The 16,482-nt window shown below is 46.1% G+C and overlaps 1 protein-coding gene across 1 annotated transcript in view; it reads right to left on the bottom strand.

Moving 5' to 3' along the window:
* The window catches only part of cd109 (CD109 molecule), a 166,157-nt gene that overhangs the window by 14,032 nt on the left and 135,643 nt on the right, over positions 1–16,482 (bottom strand). The window contains exons 27-29 of the mRNA XM_060830700.1: positions 14,602–14,798; positions 13,637–13,792; positions 10,442–10,507 (exon numbers count right to left, since the gene is read on the bottom strand). Coding sequence (XP_060686683.1) covers positions 10,442–10,507; positions 13,637–13,792; positions 14,602–14,798 — 419 coding nt within the window. The remainder of the gene's footprint in view (positions 1–10,441; positions 10,508–13,636; positions 13,793–14,601; positions 14,799–16,482) is intronic.

Genomic DNA, 16,482 nt, shown 5'->3' on the forward strand with positions numbered 1-16,482 from the left:
CCTGCCTGAGGTTCCCGTGAAGAACTCTCCTGTGTTCACAAGAATGATAACTTAACCCCTGAGATCAAGGTGTTGAGGAGAGATTACACAAGTTATGCCTGTTTTCTGTAGAATTTAGAAAGCTAGGGGGTGGTCTAATCAAAGACTTTGAAATATTAACAGGTAAAGACAAACTGTTGCCAATTGATTAGGAATTCTGGGAGGAATAATCTGAGAATTAGGGCCAGACCATTCAGGAGAGATGTTAGGAAGCACTTCAACACACAAAGGTGGTAGTGTTCAGAACTCTCATCCACTTTGGATGTAGGATCAGCTGTTAATTTTAAACCTGAGATAGATTGCTTTTTGTTAAATGATACGGACTGAAGGCAGGGTTATGGAGTTAGGACACATTTCAATCCATTATCTCAATGAAAAGTGGAACAGATTCAAAGTGCTGAATAGCCTACTCCTGTTGCTCTACTCCATCTCAACCTCTCCCCTTATTTGAGGTGTGGTGACCTTCAGATTAAATCACCACCAGTTGTCTCTCTCATGGAGAAGCAGCCTGTGTTTGTTCGGGCCAGGGTGATGTTACCTAATTATTACAATGGTGTATCCTGATTTCACTGCTCACAATGCAGTCTCTATCTAGGAAAAGCAGACTAACTGATTGTTTTGCTGAAACCCAACATTAGTTCACAAACAGTTGAAGTTTCTGATCCCAATCGACTTAATCTGGCACCCTATCCTCACCCCAGTATCTTCGATCTCTTAGAAATTTCAACAGAATTCCAAAGGAAGCTATCAGGAAGGCACGTCATTTTTTTTCCCATTTTGAAACTTTACCCTTCTCCAGATTCAAGAATTTCAGACCACGAACGCTGCTCCCATTTCATTCAAATGCTAGCAGATGCTCATAATCCTCCTGCCCTAGTTCTCTACCAGCAGCAGATTTAGCAGTCTCTCCCTATGAGTGAAAATGTGTTTGGGGTTCAATTGTCCCTTGTGCATGTAGGTACATCTTTTATGATTAGACACCCTCTCTTTGGTTTCCTCAAGCCCCTTCATCACTTTACAGACCCTTGTCAGGCCATTCCTGACTGTCCTCTCTTCTCCTGTAATCACTCAATCGTTGATCTGCTGTTTCTGAATCTTATCATGGCTAATTTATTTAGAAGCATAAAGTTTTATGACTCAGATGAAGGCTCTTCGGCCCTCTATGCCTCAGTCAGTTCTTTGAGACCGTGATCAAGCCAGTCCCATCCTTCAAGCATGTTCCAAACTAAGCATTTATCTAATTCTCTTTTACAAGTTCGACTGAATCTGCTTCCACCATTCCTTCAGACAATCCCTTCCAGACGATTAATCTTTTGACTAGATTACATTTTTTGCAAAATGTGTTATAAACGGCTGTCTTCCTTTGTAGGAGTCAAACTAATAAAATTGACAGTTTAAAGCCCATGAATGTCTGAGAATCCATTCCTATCGATGGCTCAGAAATCATAGAGAAATGCAGTCAGTGTCCTGTTTTTCATTAATGGTGGAATTTCACTGTTCTAATTTATGAAATCATAAAATTACAGAATGTAGATTAAATCATGAGAGAAAAACAATCAAAATAACATTCAAAACCACCCTATGGACCAATATTTGACGAGCAGAGCACGGCACTTCCCGTTGAATATTTGGAAAGGACCTTATTCATTTTATTACCTCGTGACTCAATTATTCCAACAACTCCTGGCTGACCTCCCAAGTTCTACCCTTCATAAATACAAGGTCATCCAAAACTCTGCTGCCTGTGTATTAGCACATAGCAAGTCCCCTTCTCCTCACATGCCTGCGCTCACCAACATACATCAGCTCCCGATCAAGCCAGGCCTTGACTTTAAAATTCTCACCCTCGTTTGCACATGTGTTCACCTCCCCCTCCCAAACTCTCTCTGGAATCTCCCCCTAACCCACCAACCCTCTGGGATACCTGCCTCACACAATTCTGACATCTTTGTCTATCTGTAATTTTTTTGAAAATTCATTCATAAGATGTGGATATCACTGGCCAAGCCAATATTTATTGCCCATCCCTAATTACTCAGCGGGCATGTGAGAAGCGAATTGATGATTGTCTGGGGTCACATGTAGGCCAGACCACGTAAGGATGGCAGATTTCCTTCCCTTAGGAGCATTAGTGAACAAGATGGGTTTTTCCAACAATTGGCAACAGTTTCATAGTCATCATTAGATTCTTAATCCCAGATTTTAATTGAATTCAAATTCCACCATCTGCCATGGCAGGATTCAAGCCTGGGTCCTCAGAACATTACTAGTACCTTTGGATTAATAGTCCAGTGATAGTACCACCTGGCCACCATCTTCCCTTAATTAATACAATCACTCCAAGATGTTTTTAGTTCCCGGGCTTAAAGCTCTGGAATCCCCTCCCTACATGTCTTCAGCTCTCCACCTCAATTCTCTCCCCTCAGCCACTCTGTAAACCCTTCCTATTTGATGAAGTTATTTGCCCACTTGGCTATCATTTCCAGTGTCAAACTTGATTTTACAATTACCCCTATCATTCACTTAAAGTTCTAATGTAACTCTGATTTAGTGCTAAGCATAATATAGTTTTCTAATTTCACCCTAAATGCATCTATACCGCCAGCTTAAACTCTGAGTTTCAGACTTGCCATTCTTTTGGGCAGGACAGACTCGATAGGCTGAAGGGCCTGTTTTGTACTCCCTGATTCTGCAATGTTTCACTGTGTTGAAGACGCTTTGTAAATATAAGTTGCTGTGTTGTTATTGTGGGGCAGTGCGTTGAGCTGCAAGTATAGCCTTAAGTCAGGGAATCACTTCCCACAGCAAGAGGCCAATTGGCCCATCATGCTCTCACATCTCGGTGATAGAGTCACACAGCTCCTAGCCCAACCTCCTGGCTTTTATACCTCCCTGAATTTGTCTTTTTTTTCAATTCTAATTTAGAAGTTACTGCTGAATCTCTTTCCTTTGCCCTTTCAGAGGATGTGTTCTTGATTCCTGAGAGAGAGAAGGTGACGTTGGGGTAACATAATGGGACAAGTAAGCCAGGGGTCAGTGGAAATGACCTTAGGGCACAGCCTCAAATCCCACCATGGCAACTGGGAGAATTTAGGATTGATGCTAAAGTCTGAAATATGCATCTCATTTTAGTAAAGTCCAGTTCTGGTCACCCAGCTGCAGGAAGGATATTATTAAGCTGAAAAAGGTTCAGAAGAGATTTACCAGGATGTTGCTGGGAATAGCGGGTTTGAGTTATAAGGAGGGGCTGGATAGGCTGGGACTTTTTTCATGAGAGCATAGGAGGTTGAAAGGTGACCTTATAGAGGCTTATAAAATCATGAGGGGCATAGATGAGGTGAATGGCAGGTGTCTTTGCCTTAGTGTGGGGGAATTGTAAGGCGAGGGGTCATATTTTTAAGATGAGAGGATAAAGATCTTAAAAAGACATTAGAGACGTTTTTTTTCTTTACACAAGAGTGGTTGTGTGGAGTGAACTTTCAGAAGGAGTGGTGGGTGGGGGTACAGTTCCAATGTTTAAAAAATATTTCGATAAGTACATGAATAAAAAATGTTTGGAGGGATATGGTGGTGGGACTAATTTAGTTTGGGATTATGGTCAGCATGGACTGGTTGGACCGAAGGGTCTGTTTCTGTGCTGTATGATTCTATGACTAATGTTGACCGTGACAGTCAGTTGGTGTAAAGTCATAGAGATGTACAACACAGAAACAGACCCTTCAATCCAATTTGTCCATGCTGACCAGATATCCTAAATTAATCTGGTCCCATTTGCCAGCATTTGGCCCATAATCCCTCTAGACTCTTCCTATTCATTTCCCCATCCGAATCCCTTTTCTATGTTATAATTATACCAGCCTCCACCACATCCTCTGGCAGCTTATTCCATACATGCACCACCTTCTGCGTGAATATGTTACCCCTCAGGTCCCTTTTAAATCTTTCCCCTCTCACCCTAAACCTATGCACTCTAGTTTTGGACTCCCATGTCCTGGGAAAAGGACCTTGGCTATTCACCCTCTCCACACCCCTCATGATTCTGTAAACCTCTATAAGATCACTCCTCAGCCTCTGATGCTCCAGAGAAAATAACCCCAGCCTATTCGACCTTTCCCATAGCTCAAATCCTTAAACACTGGCAATATTATTTTAAATCTTTTCTGGACTCTCTCAAGTTTAAAAACATCTTTCCTATAGCAGGGAGACCAGAATTGTACACAGTACTCCAAAAGTGGCCTAACCAATGTCCCTTACAGCAGGTTAGGCAGCATCTCAGGAATAGAGAATTCGACGTTTCGAGCATAAGCCCTTCATCAGGAATAAGAGAGAGAGAGCCAAGCCGGCTGAGATAAAAGGTAGGGAGGAGGGACTAGGGGGAGGGGCGATGGAGGTGGGATAGGTGGAAGGAGGTCAAGGTGAGGGTGATAGGCCGGAGTGGGGTGGGGGCGGAGAGGTCAGGAAGAGGATTGCAGGTTAGGAGGGCGGTGCTGAGTTGAGGGAACCGACTGAGACAAGGTGGGGGGAGGGGAAATGAGGAAGCTGGAGAAATCTGAATTCATACCTTGTGGTTGGAGGGTTCCCAGGCGGAAGATGAGGCGCTCCTCCTCCAGCCGTCGTGTAGTTGTGTTCTGCCGGTGGAGGAGTCCAAGGACCTGCATGTCCTCGGTGGAGTGGGAGGGGGAGTTAAAGTGTTGAGCCACGGGGTGATTGGGTTGGTTGGTTCGGGCGGCCCAGAGGTGTTCTCTGAAGCGTTCCGCAAGTAAGCGGCCTGTCTCACCAATATAGAGGAGGCCACATCGGGTGCAGCGGATGCAATAGATGATGTGTGTGGAGGTACAGGTGAACTTGTGGCGGATATGGAAGGATCCCTTGGGGCCTTGGAGGGAAGTGAGTGTGGAGGTGTGGGCGCAAGTTTTACATTTCCTGCGGTTGCAGGGGAAGGTGCCGGGGGTGGAGGTTGGGTTGGTGGGGGGTGTGGATCTGACAAGGGAGTCACGAAGGGAGTGGTCCTTGCGGAACGCTGATAGGGGAGGGGAGGGAAATATATCCTTGGTGGTGGGGTCCGTTTGGAGGTGGCGGAAATGGCGGCGGATAATACGTTGTATGCGCAGGTTGGTGGGGTGGTAGGTGAGAACCAGTGGGGTTCTGTCTTGGTGGCGGTTGGAGGAGCGGGGCTCAAGGGCGGAGGAGCGGGAAGTGGAGGAGATGCGGTGGAGGGCATCGTCGATCACGTCTGGGGGGAATCTGCGGTCCTTGAAGAAGGAGGCCGTTGGAATTGGTCCTCCTGGGAGCAGATGCGGCGGAGACGAAGGAATTGGGAATATGGGATGGCGTTTTTACAGGGGGCAGGGTGGGAGGAGGTGTAGTCCAGGTAGCTGTGGGAGTCAGTTGTTGGAATTGGTCCTCCTGGGAGCAGATGCGGCGGAGACGAAGGAATTGGGAATATGGGATGGCGTTTTTACAGACCGCAGATTCCCCCCAGACGTGATCGACGATGCCCTCCACCGCATCTCCTCCACTTCCCGCTCCTCCGCCCTTGAGCCCCGCTCCTCCAACCGCCACCAAGACAGAACCCCACTGGTTCTCACCTACCACCCCACCAACCTGCGCATACAACGTATTATCCGCCGCCATTTCCGCCACCTCCAAACGGACCCCACCACCAAGGATATATTTCCCTCCCCTCCCCTATCAGCGTTCCGCAAGGACCACTCCCTTCGTGACTCCCTTGTCAGATCCACACCCCCCACCAACCCAACCTCCACCCCCGGCACCTTCCCCTGCAACCGCAGGAAATGTAAAACTTGCGCCCACACCTCCACACTCACTTCCCTCCAAGGCCCCAAGGGATCCTTCCATATCCGCCACAAGTTCACCTGTACCTCCACACACATCATCTATTGCATCCGCTGCACCCGATGTGGCCTCCTCTATATTGGTGAGACAGGCCGCTTACTTGCGGAACGCTTCAGAGAACACCTCTGGGCCGCCCGAACCAACCAACCCAATCACCCCGTGGCTCAACACTTTAACTCCCCCTCCCACTCCACCGAGGACATGCAGGTCCTTGGACTCCTCCACCGGCAGAACACAACTACACGACGGCTGGAGGAGGAGCGCCTCATCTTCCGCCTGGGAACCCTCCAACCACAAGGTATGAATTCAGATTTCTCCAGCTTCCTCATTTCCCCTCCCCCCACCTTGTCTCAGTCGGTTCCCTCAACTCAGCACCGCCCTCCTAACCTGCAATCCTCTTCCTGACCTCTCCGCCCCCACCCCACTCCGGCCTATCACCCTCACCTTGACCTCCTTCCACCTATCCCACCTCCATCGCCCCTCCCCCTAGTCCCTCCTCCCTACCTGTTATCTCAGCCGGCTTGGCTCTCTCTCTCTTATTCCTGATGAAGGGCTTATGCTCGAAACGTCGAATTCTCTATTCCTGAGATGCTGCCTAACCTGCTGTGCTTTGACCAGCAACACATTTGCAGCTGTGATCTCCAGCATCTGCAGACCTCATTTTTTACTCAATGTCCCTTACAGCCACATTATGATGTCCCAACTCTTATCTCATACCAAATGCCTTCGTCACTATCCTGTCTACATGCAGCTGCACTTTCAAGGAGCTATGTACCTGCACTCACTATTTCTAATAGTCTTGTGGTACTATGCAAACACTGAAAATAGGAGCAGGAGTAGGCCATTCGGCTGTTCAAGCCTGCTCCGCCCTTCATGATCGCAGGTAGATAGGATAGTGAAGAAGGCATTTGGTATGCTTTCCTTTATTGGTCAGAGTATTGAGTACAGGAGTTGGGAGGTTATTTTGTGGTTGTACAGGACATTGGTTAGGCCAATGTTGGAATATTGATTGCAATTCTCGTCTCCTTCCTATCGTAAAGATGTTGTGAAACTTGGAAAGGGTTCAGAAAAAATTTACAAGGATGTTGCCAGGGTTGGAGGATTTGAGCTACAGGGAGAGGCTGAACAGGGGGGAGCTGTTTTCCCTGGAGCATCGGAGGCTGAGGGGTGACTTCATCGAGGTTTATAAAATCATGAGGGGCATGGATAGCGTAAATAGGCAAAGTCTTTTCCCTGCAGTCGGAGAGTCCAGAACTAGAGCACATAGGTTTAGGTGAGAGGGGAAACATATAAAAGAGACCTAAGAGGCAAGTGTTTCATACAGAGGGTGGTACGGGTAAGGAATGAGCTGCCAGAGGAAATAGTGAAGGCTGGTACAATTGCAACATTTAAGAGGCATCTGGAAGGGTATATGAATAGGAAGGGTTTGGAGGGATATGGGCCAGGTGCTGGCAGGTGGGACTAGATTAGGTTGGGATATCTGGTCGGCATGGACGGGTTGGACCGAAGGGTCTGTTTCCATGCTGTACATCTCTATGACTATGACTCATTATGATCATGACTGACCATCCAACTCAGTCCCCTGTTCCTACTTTCACCGTATACCCTCTGATCTTTAAACAAATTCAGCAGGGGGGGGGGAACCTGTGTTGCAGTTCCAGTACAGAGGCGTACGGGAGTAGGGAGGACATGGACAGGATTTCATGATCACAGGAGTGTGCTGGCAGACAGCAAGCTGGTTTGAAGTGTGTCGACTTCAATGCCAGGAGTATCCAGAATAAGAGAGGTGAGCTTGTACCTGGGACTTTGATGGTGTGGCCATTACTGAGACATGGATAGAGCAGGGTGAGGAATGGATGTTGCAGGTTCCAGGGTTTAGATCTTTCATTAAAAGCAGGCAAGGCGGTAAAAGAGGGCAAGGTGTGGCTTTGTTAGTCAAGGATAATATAACGGTGGCTGAAAGAACGTTTGACGAGGACCAGTCTACAAAGGTAGTATGGGCTAAGGTTAGAAACAGGAGAGGAAAGGTCACACTGCTGGGAGCTTTTTGTAGACCCCAGCAAAGTTCCATGGATGTGGAGGAGAGGATTGTCAAATCGATTCTGGGCAGGAGTGAAAGGAACAGGATGGTCATTATGGGGGACTTTAACTTCCCCATCAGTGATTGGAACCGCAATAGCTCCAGTATGTTGGATGGATCAGCTTTTGTCCAATATGTGCAGGAAGGTTTCCTGACACACTGTGTCGAAGGGCAGACAAGAGGGGAGGCCACACTGGATCTGGTGCTTGGTAATGAACCAGGCCAGGTGTTTGATTTAGTGAGAGGTAAGCACTTTGGAGAGAGTGATCATAATTCAGTTACGTTTAGTTTGGTGATAGAAAGGGAAAGGTACATGCCACAGGACAAGAGTTATAGATGGGGAAATGGCAATTACAATGTGATTAGGCAAGGCTTAGGATGTATAGAATGGAGTAGCAAAATGCAGGGGATGGGGACAATCGAAATGTGGAGCTGGTTTAATGAACAGATATTGTGTGTCCTTGATAGGTATGTCCCTGTCAGGCAGGGAGGAAGTGATAAGGTAAGGGAACCGTGGTTTACTACAGAAATTATAAATTTCTATAGTATTATAAATTATAAATTTCTATAGATGTGTGAAAAATAAAAGGATGATTAGGGTAGGAATAGGGCCAGTCAAGACAGAAGTGGAAAGCTGAGTGTGGACCCTGTGGAGAGGTGCTAAACGAATATTTCTCAGCTGTTTTCACTCAGGAAATGGACAATATTGTAGAGAAGACTCAACTAGTGGTGATTAGACTGGAAAGGATTGTGGTTAGTAAGGAGGAAGTGTTATCATTCTAGAAGATGTGAAAGTCAGTAAGTCCACTGGACTGTATGGGATTTTTCCGAGAATTCACTGGGAAGCTAGGAAGGAGATGGCCGAGTCTTTGGCCTTGATCTTTGGGTCGTCTTTGTCTACAGGTTTTGCACCAGAGGACTGGAGGATTGCAAATGTTGTGCCCTTGTTCATGAAGGGCAGTAGAGATGACCCAGATAATTATAGACCAGTGAGCCTTATTTCTGTTGTAGGAAAAGTTTTGGAAAGGGTTATAAAAGATAGGATTTATAATCATCTAGCAAGCAACAATTTAATTGGAAATAGTCAACATGGATTCATCAAGGGCAGGTCGTGTCTCACAAAACTCATTGGGTTTTTTGAGAAGGTAACCAAGCACATGGATGAGAGTAGGGCAGTTGGCATGGTGTACATGGACTTCAGCAAAGCTTTTGATAAGGTTCCACATGGTAGGCTTTTGGAGAAAATGCAGAGGCATGGGACTGAGGGTGATTTAGCAGTTTGGATTAGAAACTGGCTTTCTGTATGAAGGCAGCAAGTGGTGGTTGATGGAAAATATTCAGCTTGGAGTCCAGTTACTAGTGGTGTGCCATTTAGATAAATGACTTGGATGCAGGCATAGGTGGATGGGTTAGTAAGTTTGCAGATGACACTAAAGTGGGTGGAGTGGTGGAGTGTGGAAGAATGTTGCAGGGGGACTTAGATAAACTGCAGAATTGGGCTGAGAGGTAGCAAATGGAGTTCAATGCAGCTAAATGTGAGGAGATTTACTTTGGGAATAACAGGAAGGCAGAGTAATGGGTCAATGGAAAGATTCTTGGTAATGTGGATGTGCAGAGGGATCTTGGAGTCCATGTACATAAATCCCTGAAAGTTGCCACCCAGGTTAATAGTGCTGTTAAGAAGGCATACGGTGTGTTAGGTTTCATTGGGAGAGGGATTGAGTTCCAGAGCCGCAATATCATGCTGCAACTATACAAAACACTGGTGCGACCACACTTGGAATATTGTGTACAGTTCTGGTCACCCCATTACAGGAAGGATGTGGAAGCATTAGAAAAGGGGCAGAGGAGATTTACCAGGATGTTGCCTGGTCTGGAGGAAAGGTCTTATGAGGAAAGGCTGAGAGACTTGGGTCTATTCTCATTGGAAAGAAGAAGGCTAAGAGGGGATTTGATAGAGACATATAAGATGATCAGAGGATTAGACAGGGTAGACAGTGAAAGTCTTTTTCCTAAGATGATGACGTCAGCTCGTATGAGGGGGCATTGCTGCAAATTGAGGGGTGATAGATTTAAGACAGATGTCAGAGGCAGGTTCTTCACTCAGAAAGTGATAAGGGCGTGGAACACCCTGCCTGTCAATGTAGTTAACTCAGTCACATTAGGGAGATTTAAACAATCCTTGGATAAGCACATGGAGGATGATGGGATAGAGTAGGGGGATGGGCTTAGATTAGTCACAGGACGGTGCAACATCGAGGGCTGAAGGGCCTGTTCTGCGCTATATTGTTCTTTGTTCTATGTTCTCTGATCTGTCTAGTCCTTATATAATGCTGGAAAATTTGCCCTGCAAAATCCCTGAGGCTTGAACATATTTCCTCAAAGTATAGCACCTGTAAAACGTCAGTCACCATTAATGACACGGCGTCCAGCGAATGTTCTCAACAAGTGAGAAGGTTACGGTACCTGAAAAATGGCCACTCCTTTACCCTGTGCTGTTACTGTGATTAGCATGGGCTGCTGAATTCCAATCTGCATCAAACAGAAGAAAAGGAGGGCATTAGGTGAAGTGCAACACTGAGAACTGAAGATGCAGTAAGAGAGAAAACGATTTGGAGATGCCGGTGTTGGACTGGGGTGTACAAAGTTAAAAATCACACAACACCAGGTTATAGTCCAACAGGTTTAATTGGAAGCACACTAGCTTTCGGAGCACCGTTCCCTCATCAGGTAGTTGTGGATATGTCAACATATTGTCTAGCTAACACCAATTGTTACAGTTAACCTGAAAATGCATCTTTAAAAAACAGTTTTGTGATTTACATATGAAAGAAGTGAAACTATCATGGTATTTGAACAGATGAAAGGTTCAACAGATAATCAAGGTATTTTCCAATGTATAATTTCAGTTACATCACAATGTAAATTTTTGTGATAAGTTCTGTGCCTTACAATTGTGTCCTCCACAACCACCTGATGAAGGAGCAGCGTTCTGAAAGCTAGTGGACTATAACCTGGTATTATATGGTTTTTAACTAGAGAAAACGGTGCTGATCAGAATCATTCTGAATGTGAAGAAGTTCCAACATTGCTCCATCTCAGTTAAGGTGTAGCTGTTTTCCTAGATTAATTAATCCAGAGGGTGTAAGCTGTGGCAGTAAACATTTTCACCTCGGAGTAATTAAATCACAGGTTCCTTCCAGATCTAGACATTCATGTCAAGAACATTCTAGGGACCAACAATAAATGTTTCTCCAGTCAGTTGCATGACTGAATAAAAACAATTCACTTTTCACAGCATTGTGAGGCTGTGGAGTGCCCAGGTCTTTTCTTTATTCATTGCCAAGATGAGGGCATCTCTGGCCAGGCCAGTATTTATTGCCCATCCCTAATTGCCCAGAGGACATTTAAGGGTCAACCACATTGCTGTGGGTCTGGAGTCACATGTAGGCCCGACCAGGTAAGGATGGCAGGTTCCTTCCCTAACTCATTCTTTGACTCCTCATGGGACTGCAGCAGTTCAGGAAGGCAACTCACCATCACCTTCTTCAGGGCAACCCAGTTGGCTGGATGGCTGGTTTATAATGCAGAGTAACACCATCCCCTGCCCTGGCTGAGATTCCCATGAATGACTCTCCTGTGTTCACAAGAATGATAACTTAACCCCTGAGATCATAGTGTTGACGAGAGATGATACAAGTTACAGAAATTTTTTGTAAAATGTAGATATTTAAGGGGTGATCTGATCAAAGACTTTGAGATATTAACAGGTAAGGATAATTGCAAACTGATTAGGAATTCTGGGGGAATAATCTGAGAATTAGGACCAGATCATTCAGGAGAGATGGTAGAAAGCACTTTGACACACAAAGAGTGCTAGGTGTTCAGAACTCTCATCCACATTGGATTTAGTTGTTAATTTTAAACCTGAGATAGATTTTCTTTGGTAAAAGGATATGGACTGAAGGCAGGGAAATGGAGTTTGGACACAGATCAATCATTATCTCATTGAAAGGTGGAAGAGGCTCAAAAGGCTGAATGGCCTACTCCTGTTCATTCCCTGACTCCCCAAGGGACATGGATTGCAGTGGTTCAAGAAGGCAGCTCACCATCACCGTTGTAAGGGCAACTAGGGACAGGCAATAAAGGCTGGCCCAGCCACTGATGCCCTCATTGCACAAGAGAATAAAAACCAGCCAGGTGGGTGATGGATGGCATGGTGTCTCAGTGATTAGAGGTGAAAATGTGTTGCTGGAAAAGTGCAGCAGGTCAGGCAGCATCCAAGGAGCAGGAAATTCAACATTTCGGGCATAAGCCCTTCAATGTCGAATCTCCTGTTCCTTGGATGCTGCCTGACCTGCTGCGCTTTTCCAGCAACACATTTACAGCTCTGATCTCCAGCATCTGCAGTCCTCACTTTCTCCTGTCTCAGTGATTAGCATGGCTGCCTCACAGCAATGGGGCCTTGGGTTTGAGCCCACCCTCAGGTTACTGCCTGCGTGGAGTTTGCACATTCTCCTGGGTGGATTTCCTCTGAGTGCTCTGGTTTCCTCCCACAGTCGAAAGGTTAGGTGCAGGTTAGATGGGTTGGTTGTGCTAAATTGCTCATAGTCTTCAGGGGTGTGCAGGCTGGGTGGATTACCCACAGGAAATGTCAGGTTACAGGTATAGTGTAGGGGGTGGGTCTGAGTGGATTGGCCTGCTTCCTCACTGCAGGGATTCTATGATTGAATGCTCCCCACTTGCCGGGATGGGTGTAGCTTCAGCAACACTCACGGACCTGACACCATCCAGGACATGGGATGTTAAAGTGGAAACTGGGTCAAATCCTTCGAGGCTTGAGTATCTGTGTGGTTGTTGTTGAGGATAAATGGGTGAAAAACTTTATTTCTGATCTTTGTAATCAGATCATGTCAGTTAATTCTTATGGGCGACATGGTGGCTCAGTGGTTAGCACTGCTGCCTCACAGTGCCAGGGACCCTGGTTTGATTTCAACCTTGAGTGACTGTCGGTGTGGAGTTTGCATGTTCTCCCTGAGTTTGTTTGGGTTTCCCCTGGGTGGTCCAGTTTCATCCCACAGTCCAAGGATGTGCAGGTTAGGTGAATTGACCGAGCTAAATTTTCCATAGTGTTCAGGGGTGTGTAGGTTAGGTGCATTAGTCAGGGATAAATGTAGAGTAATGGGTCTGGATGGGTTACTCTTTGGAGGGTCAGTGTGGACTTGTTGGGCTGAAGGGCCTCTTTCCATACTGCAGGTATTCTATGATGTATATGGTAGAGATAGAGACATTTCAGAGGTATTTAGACGTGCACCTGTGAGGACAAGACCATAAGCTAAGTGCTGGAAAATGGGATTAATACTTCTTTGACCAGTACAGGACTCAAAGAGCTGAAGGGCCTTTTTCTGTGTTGTAGATCTACATGAGTCCATGGCCAACGGTGTAACGTAGTTTGTGATTCTTTTTAACAATGTAATGAATTTTGATGCTCTTTTGTTCAAAGTACATTGGCAGCCTCTTGCGGATGTACTCCAGTAACTGACCACAACAATGCGCAAGCTGCAGGATTAACACTCCTGGTCTGTCAAGTCAGGTTTCGTCTGACTTGCTGTGCATTATCATCAACTGGATTTGTAATGGAGATGGCGCATTGTTGTGTACCTGCAGGCTCTGAAGTACAATCGCGTTGGTGGAGTTGATGGTGAAGATTGCAGGTGCGGGTAACCCTGGTGCTGTGACCGACACCGTGAGATTCATCGTAGGAGAGAAGATCCGAGCTGCAAACTGAGACAAGGCCTGGAGAGCCACTACTGTGTCCTGAAACCAAGAGAACATAGTAGAACCTGAAAAACAACCCGCAATGAGACTCTCAGAGAAGGGTGAATTGTGGGACGGGAGGTTGGCTGCCACATTCCCTTCTTTCGTGCGCATTCCAACAAACCGAGTTCTGAATCTGAAACTGGGAAGTGGGGCCAACCCGCAAACAACGCGGGCAAGATCGAGAAACACATCCCACAGGAATGTGGCTCTCTCCCTGAACCCCCTCCACCCCTATGCAGCTCCAGCTGGACAGAGAGCCGAGAGAAGTTGGGGTTATTCTCCTCTGAGCAAGATGGAGTCAAGCAAAAATTGAGAAGTGGGATTGAACCCAACAAGAGGCTCTGTTGAGTAAATGAGAAGGTGCACCCTCGGCCAATAGAAGAGACGGTTTTGAGATGATCAGAGGGGTTTTGGGAAAGAGAAAAGGGTGGGTGGAGCGGATGGATGACTCATTCAAAGAACCAGCGCAGGCAGGATGGGCTGAATGGCCTGCTGTTGAGTAACATAATTCTACAATTTCACTGCATACACCAAAACAAAAGCAAACACAAGGAATGTGAATCAGAACGTAAAGCAGAAATTGCTGTAAAAACTCAGTAGGTCTGACAGAATCTGTGGAGAGAAAGTGGAATCCACACCTGGGGTCCACTGACCCTTCCTCAGAACAGGGGCAATGGACCCAAACATTAGCTCTGCTTTCTCTCCACGGATCTACTGAGTTTTTACAGCAATTTCTGCCTTTGTTCCAGCATCTGCAATTCTCCAATTTCTTTCTGGTTGGATGTGAATTGGTGGGTAGTTTTTACCTGAGTTGAGGAGAAGCCTCCGAGATGGTTCCTGCGCTCACTGAGCCAGTGCATGATGGGAATGCCATCCAGGAGCGAGTCCTGCTTCAGGTGTGACAACAGAGCATAGGCAGCAACCTCGATATCTGACGAGAGGGGCTTGTGACTCCATCGGGAGGATGGTGTGTTCACAGGAGATAACCAGAACCTTCCACCATCTGAGACAAGAGAGGAAGGTGATGAGCAATACTGAGTCAGGATAGGCCTGGTCTGAAGGCAATGGCCTTGTGGTATTGTTGTGTAACTGTTAATCCAAGGACCTGGATTCAAATCCCACCACAGCAGATGGTGGAATTTAAACTTCATTTTTAAAAAATCTAGAGTCTAATGATGACCATGAATCGATTGTCAGGAAAATTCTATCTGGTTCATTAATGTGCCTTGGGGAAGGAAAAAGCCACCCTTACCTGGTCTGGCCTACATGTGACTCCAGATCCACAGTAATGTGGTTGACTCTTAACTGCCCTCTGGGCAATTAGGGATGGGTAAAAAATGCTGGTCTTGCCAGCAATGCACTCATCCTGTGAATGAATAAAGAAATAAATTTTGCCTTGGCCCATTTCATCCACAGAGGAAATTGTGTGGATTGATTCCTGAGTAAAATAGGATAGATGTTCGGGGGGGGATTTAGTGAAGGGCAATGGAAATGTTTTCCCCTTGCAATAAATAGGAGTCATTGGCACAACAACTTACATTAAGGTAAAGGGCTTGAACTTAGTTGTGAGCAGACTACAAGCTAAGTCATAAAGAGGGGTAGTGAGGCAGGTGACCAGTTGGTCAACGGTGTAAGTACAAGGAACAATTTAGGGGAGTCTAAAGGGGGCGATGTTTAGGGAGGGAATTCAAGAGATTCACCCCCAGCCAGCTATAAGTACAACTGTCAACACTTCAGAGAAAGAAAGTGAGGCTGGACAAGAATGCTCAAGTAGCTCACCACCATCCGAGACCAAATCAGTCTGTCTGATCAGGAGCCCATCCAACAGTTTAAACATTCAGTGCTCCCACCATCAGCACACTGTGACTGCAGTGTGTATCATTGACTGGACTCAGAAAAGCAGTCTGTCAATTCCTCAACTGCACCTTCCAAAACCTACAACCTCCACTGCCCAGAAAGACAAGCTGGTGGACTGGATCAGCATCATCGATTCCACTTCTGTGTGATGGGAAGTCTTTCAAGGGGCAATTGTATCAATCTGCAGAGGGAAGGCTCCCATCATTTGCAATCAGACCATCGGGCACATGACCATTATCCATTACTGGTCATAGCAATGTGCATTGTGTCAGTGATCCTCAAGAGAGATATGGGCCAAACGCAGGGCAGGCAGGACTAGTTTAATTTGTGACAGCATGGACCAGTTGGACCAAAGAGTCTGTTTCCGTGTTGTATGATTCTATGACTGTATTCCTCATTAGGAAACTGTAGACAGGCATCTCTGCGTATTCATAGACAGCAGATAGCTGTGGATCACAATGTACATAGTTAATGAAAGACATCCATGGTAATGATGGGACACAGAGTATCCTGCTGAAACAACCAAGAATAGGGCTTATGTAATAAAAAGTAGGGCCTTGGATAGTATTGTAGAACAGAGAGATCTGTGAGTTCAGGTACATAATTCATTAAAATTTGTGGCACAGGTAGACAGGGTGGTCAAGAAGGTGTTTAGCATGCTTGCCTTCATTGCTCAGACCTTTAAGTAGGAGGTAGGACATCATGTTGAGGTTATTCAGGATGTAGGTCTCTTCTGGAGCACTGTGTCCAGTTCTGGTCATGGGAAGGAAATTGCTAAACTGAAGAGAGTTCAGAAGAGATTTACCAGGATGTTGGCAGGACTGGATGAT

The sequence above is a fragment of the Hemiscyllium ocellatum genome, chromosome 10 (genome assembly GCF_020745735.1).
Source record: "Hemiscyllium ocellatum isolate sHemOce1 chromosome 10, sHemOce1.pat.X.cur, whole genome shotgun sequence".
NCBI classification, from domain to species: Eukaryota; Metazoa; Chordata; class Chondrichthyes; order Orectolobiformes; family Hemiscylliidae; genus Hemiscyllium; species Hemiscyllium ocellatum.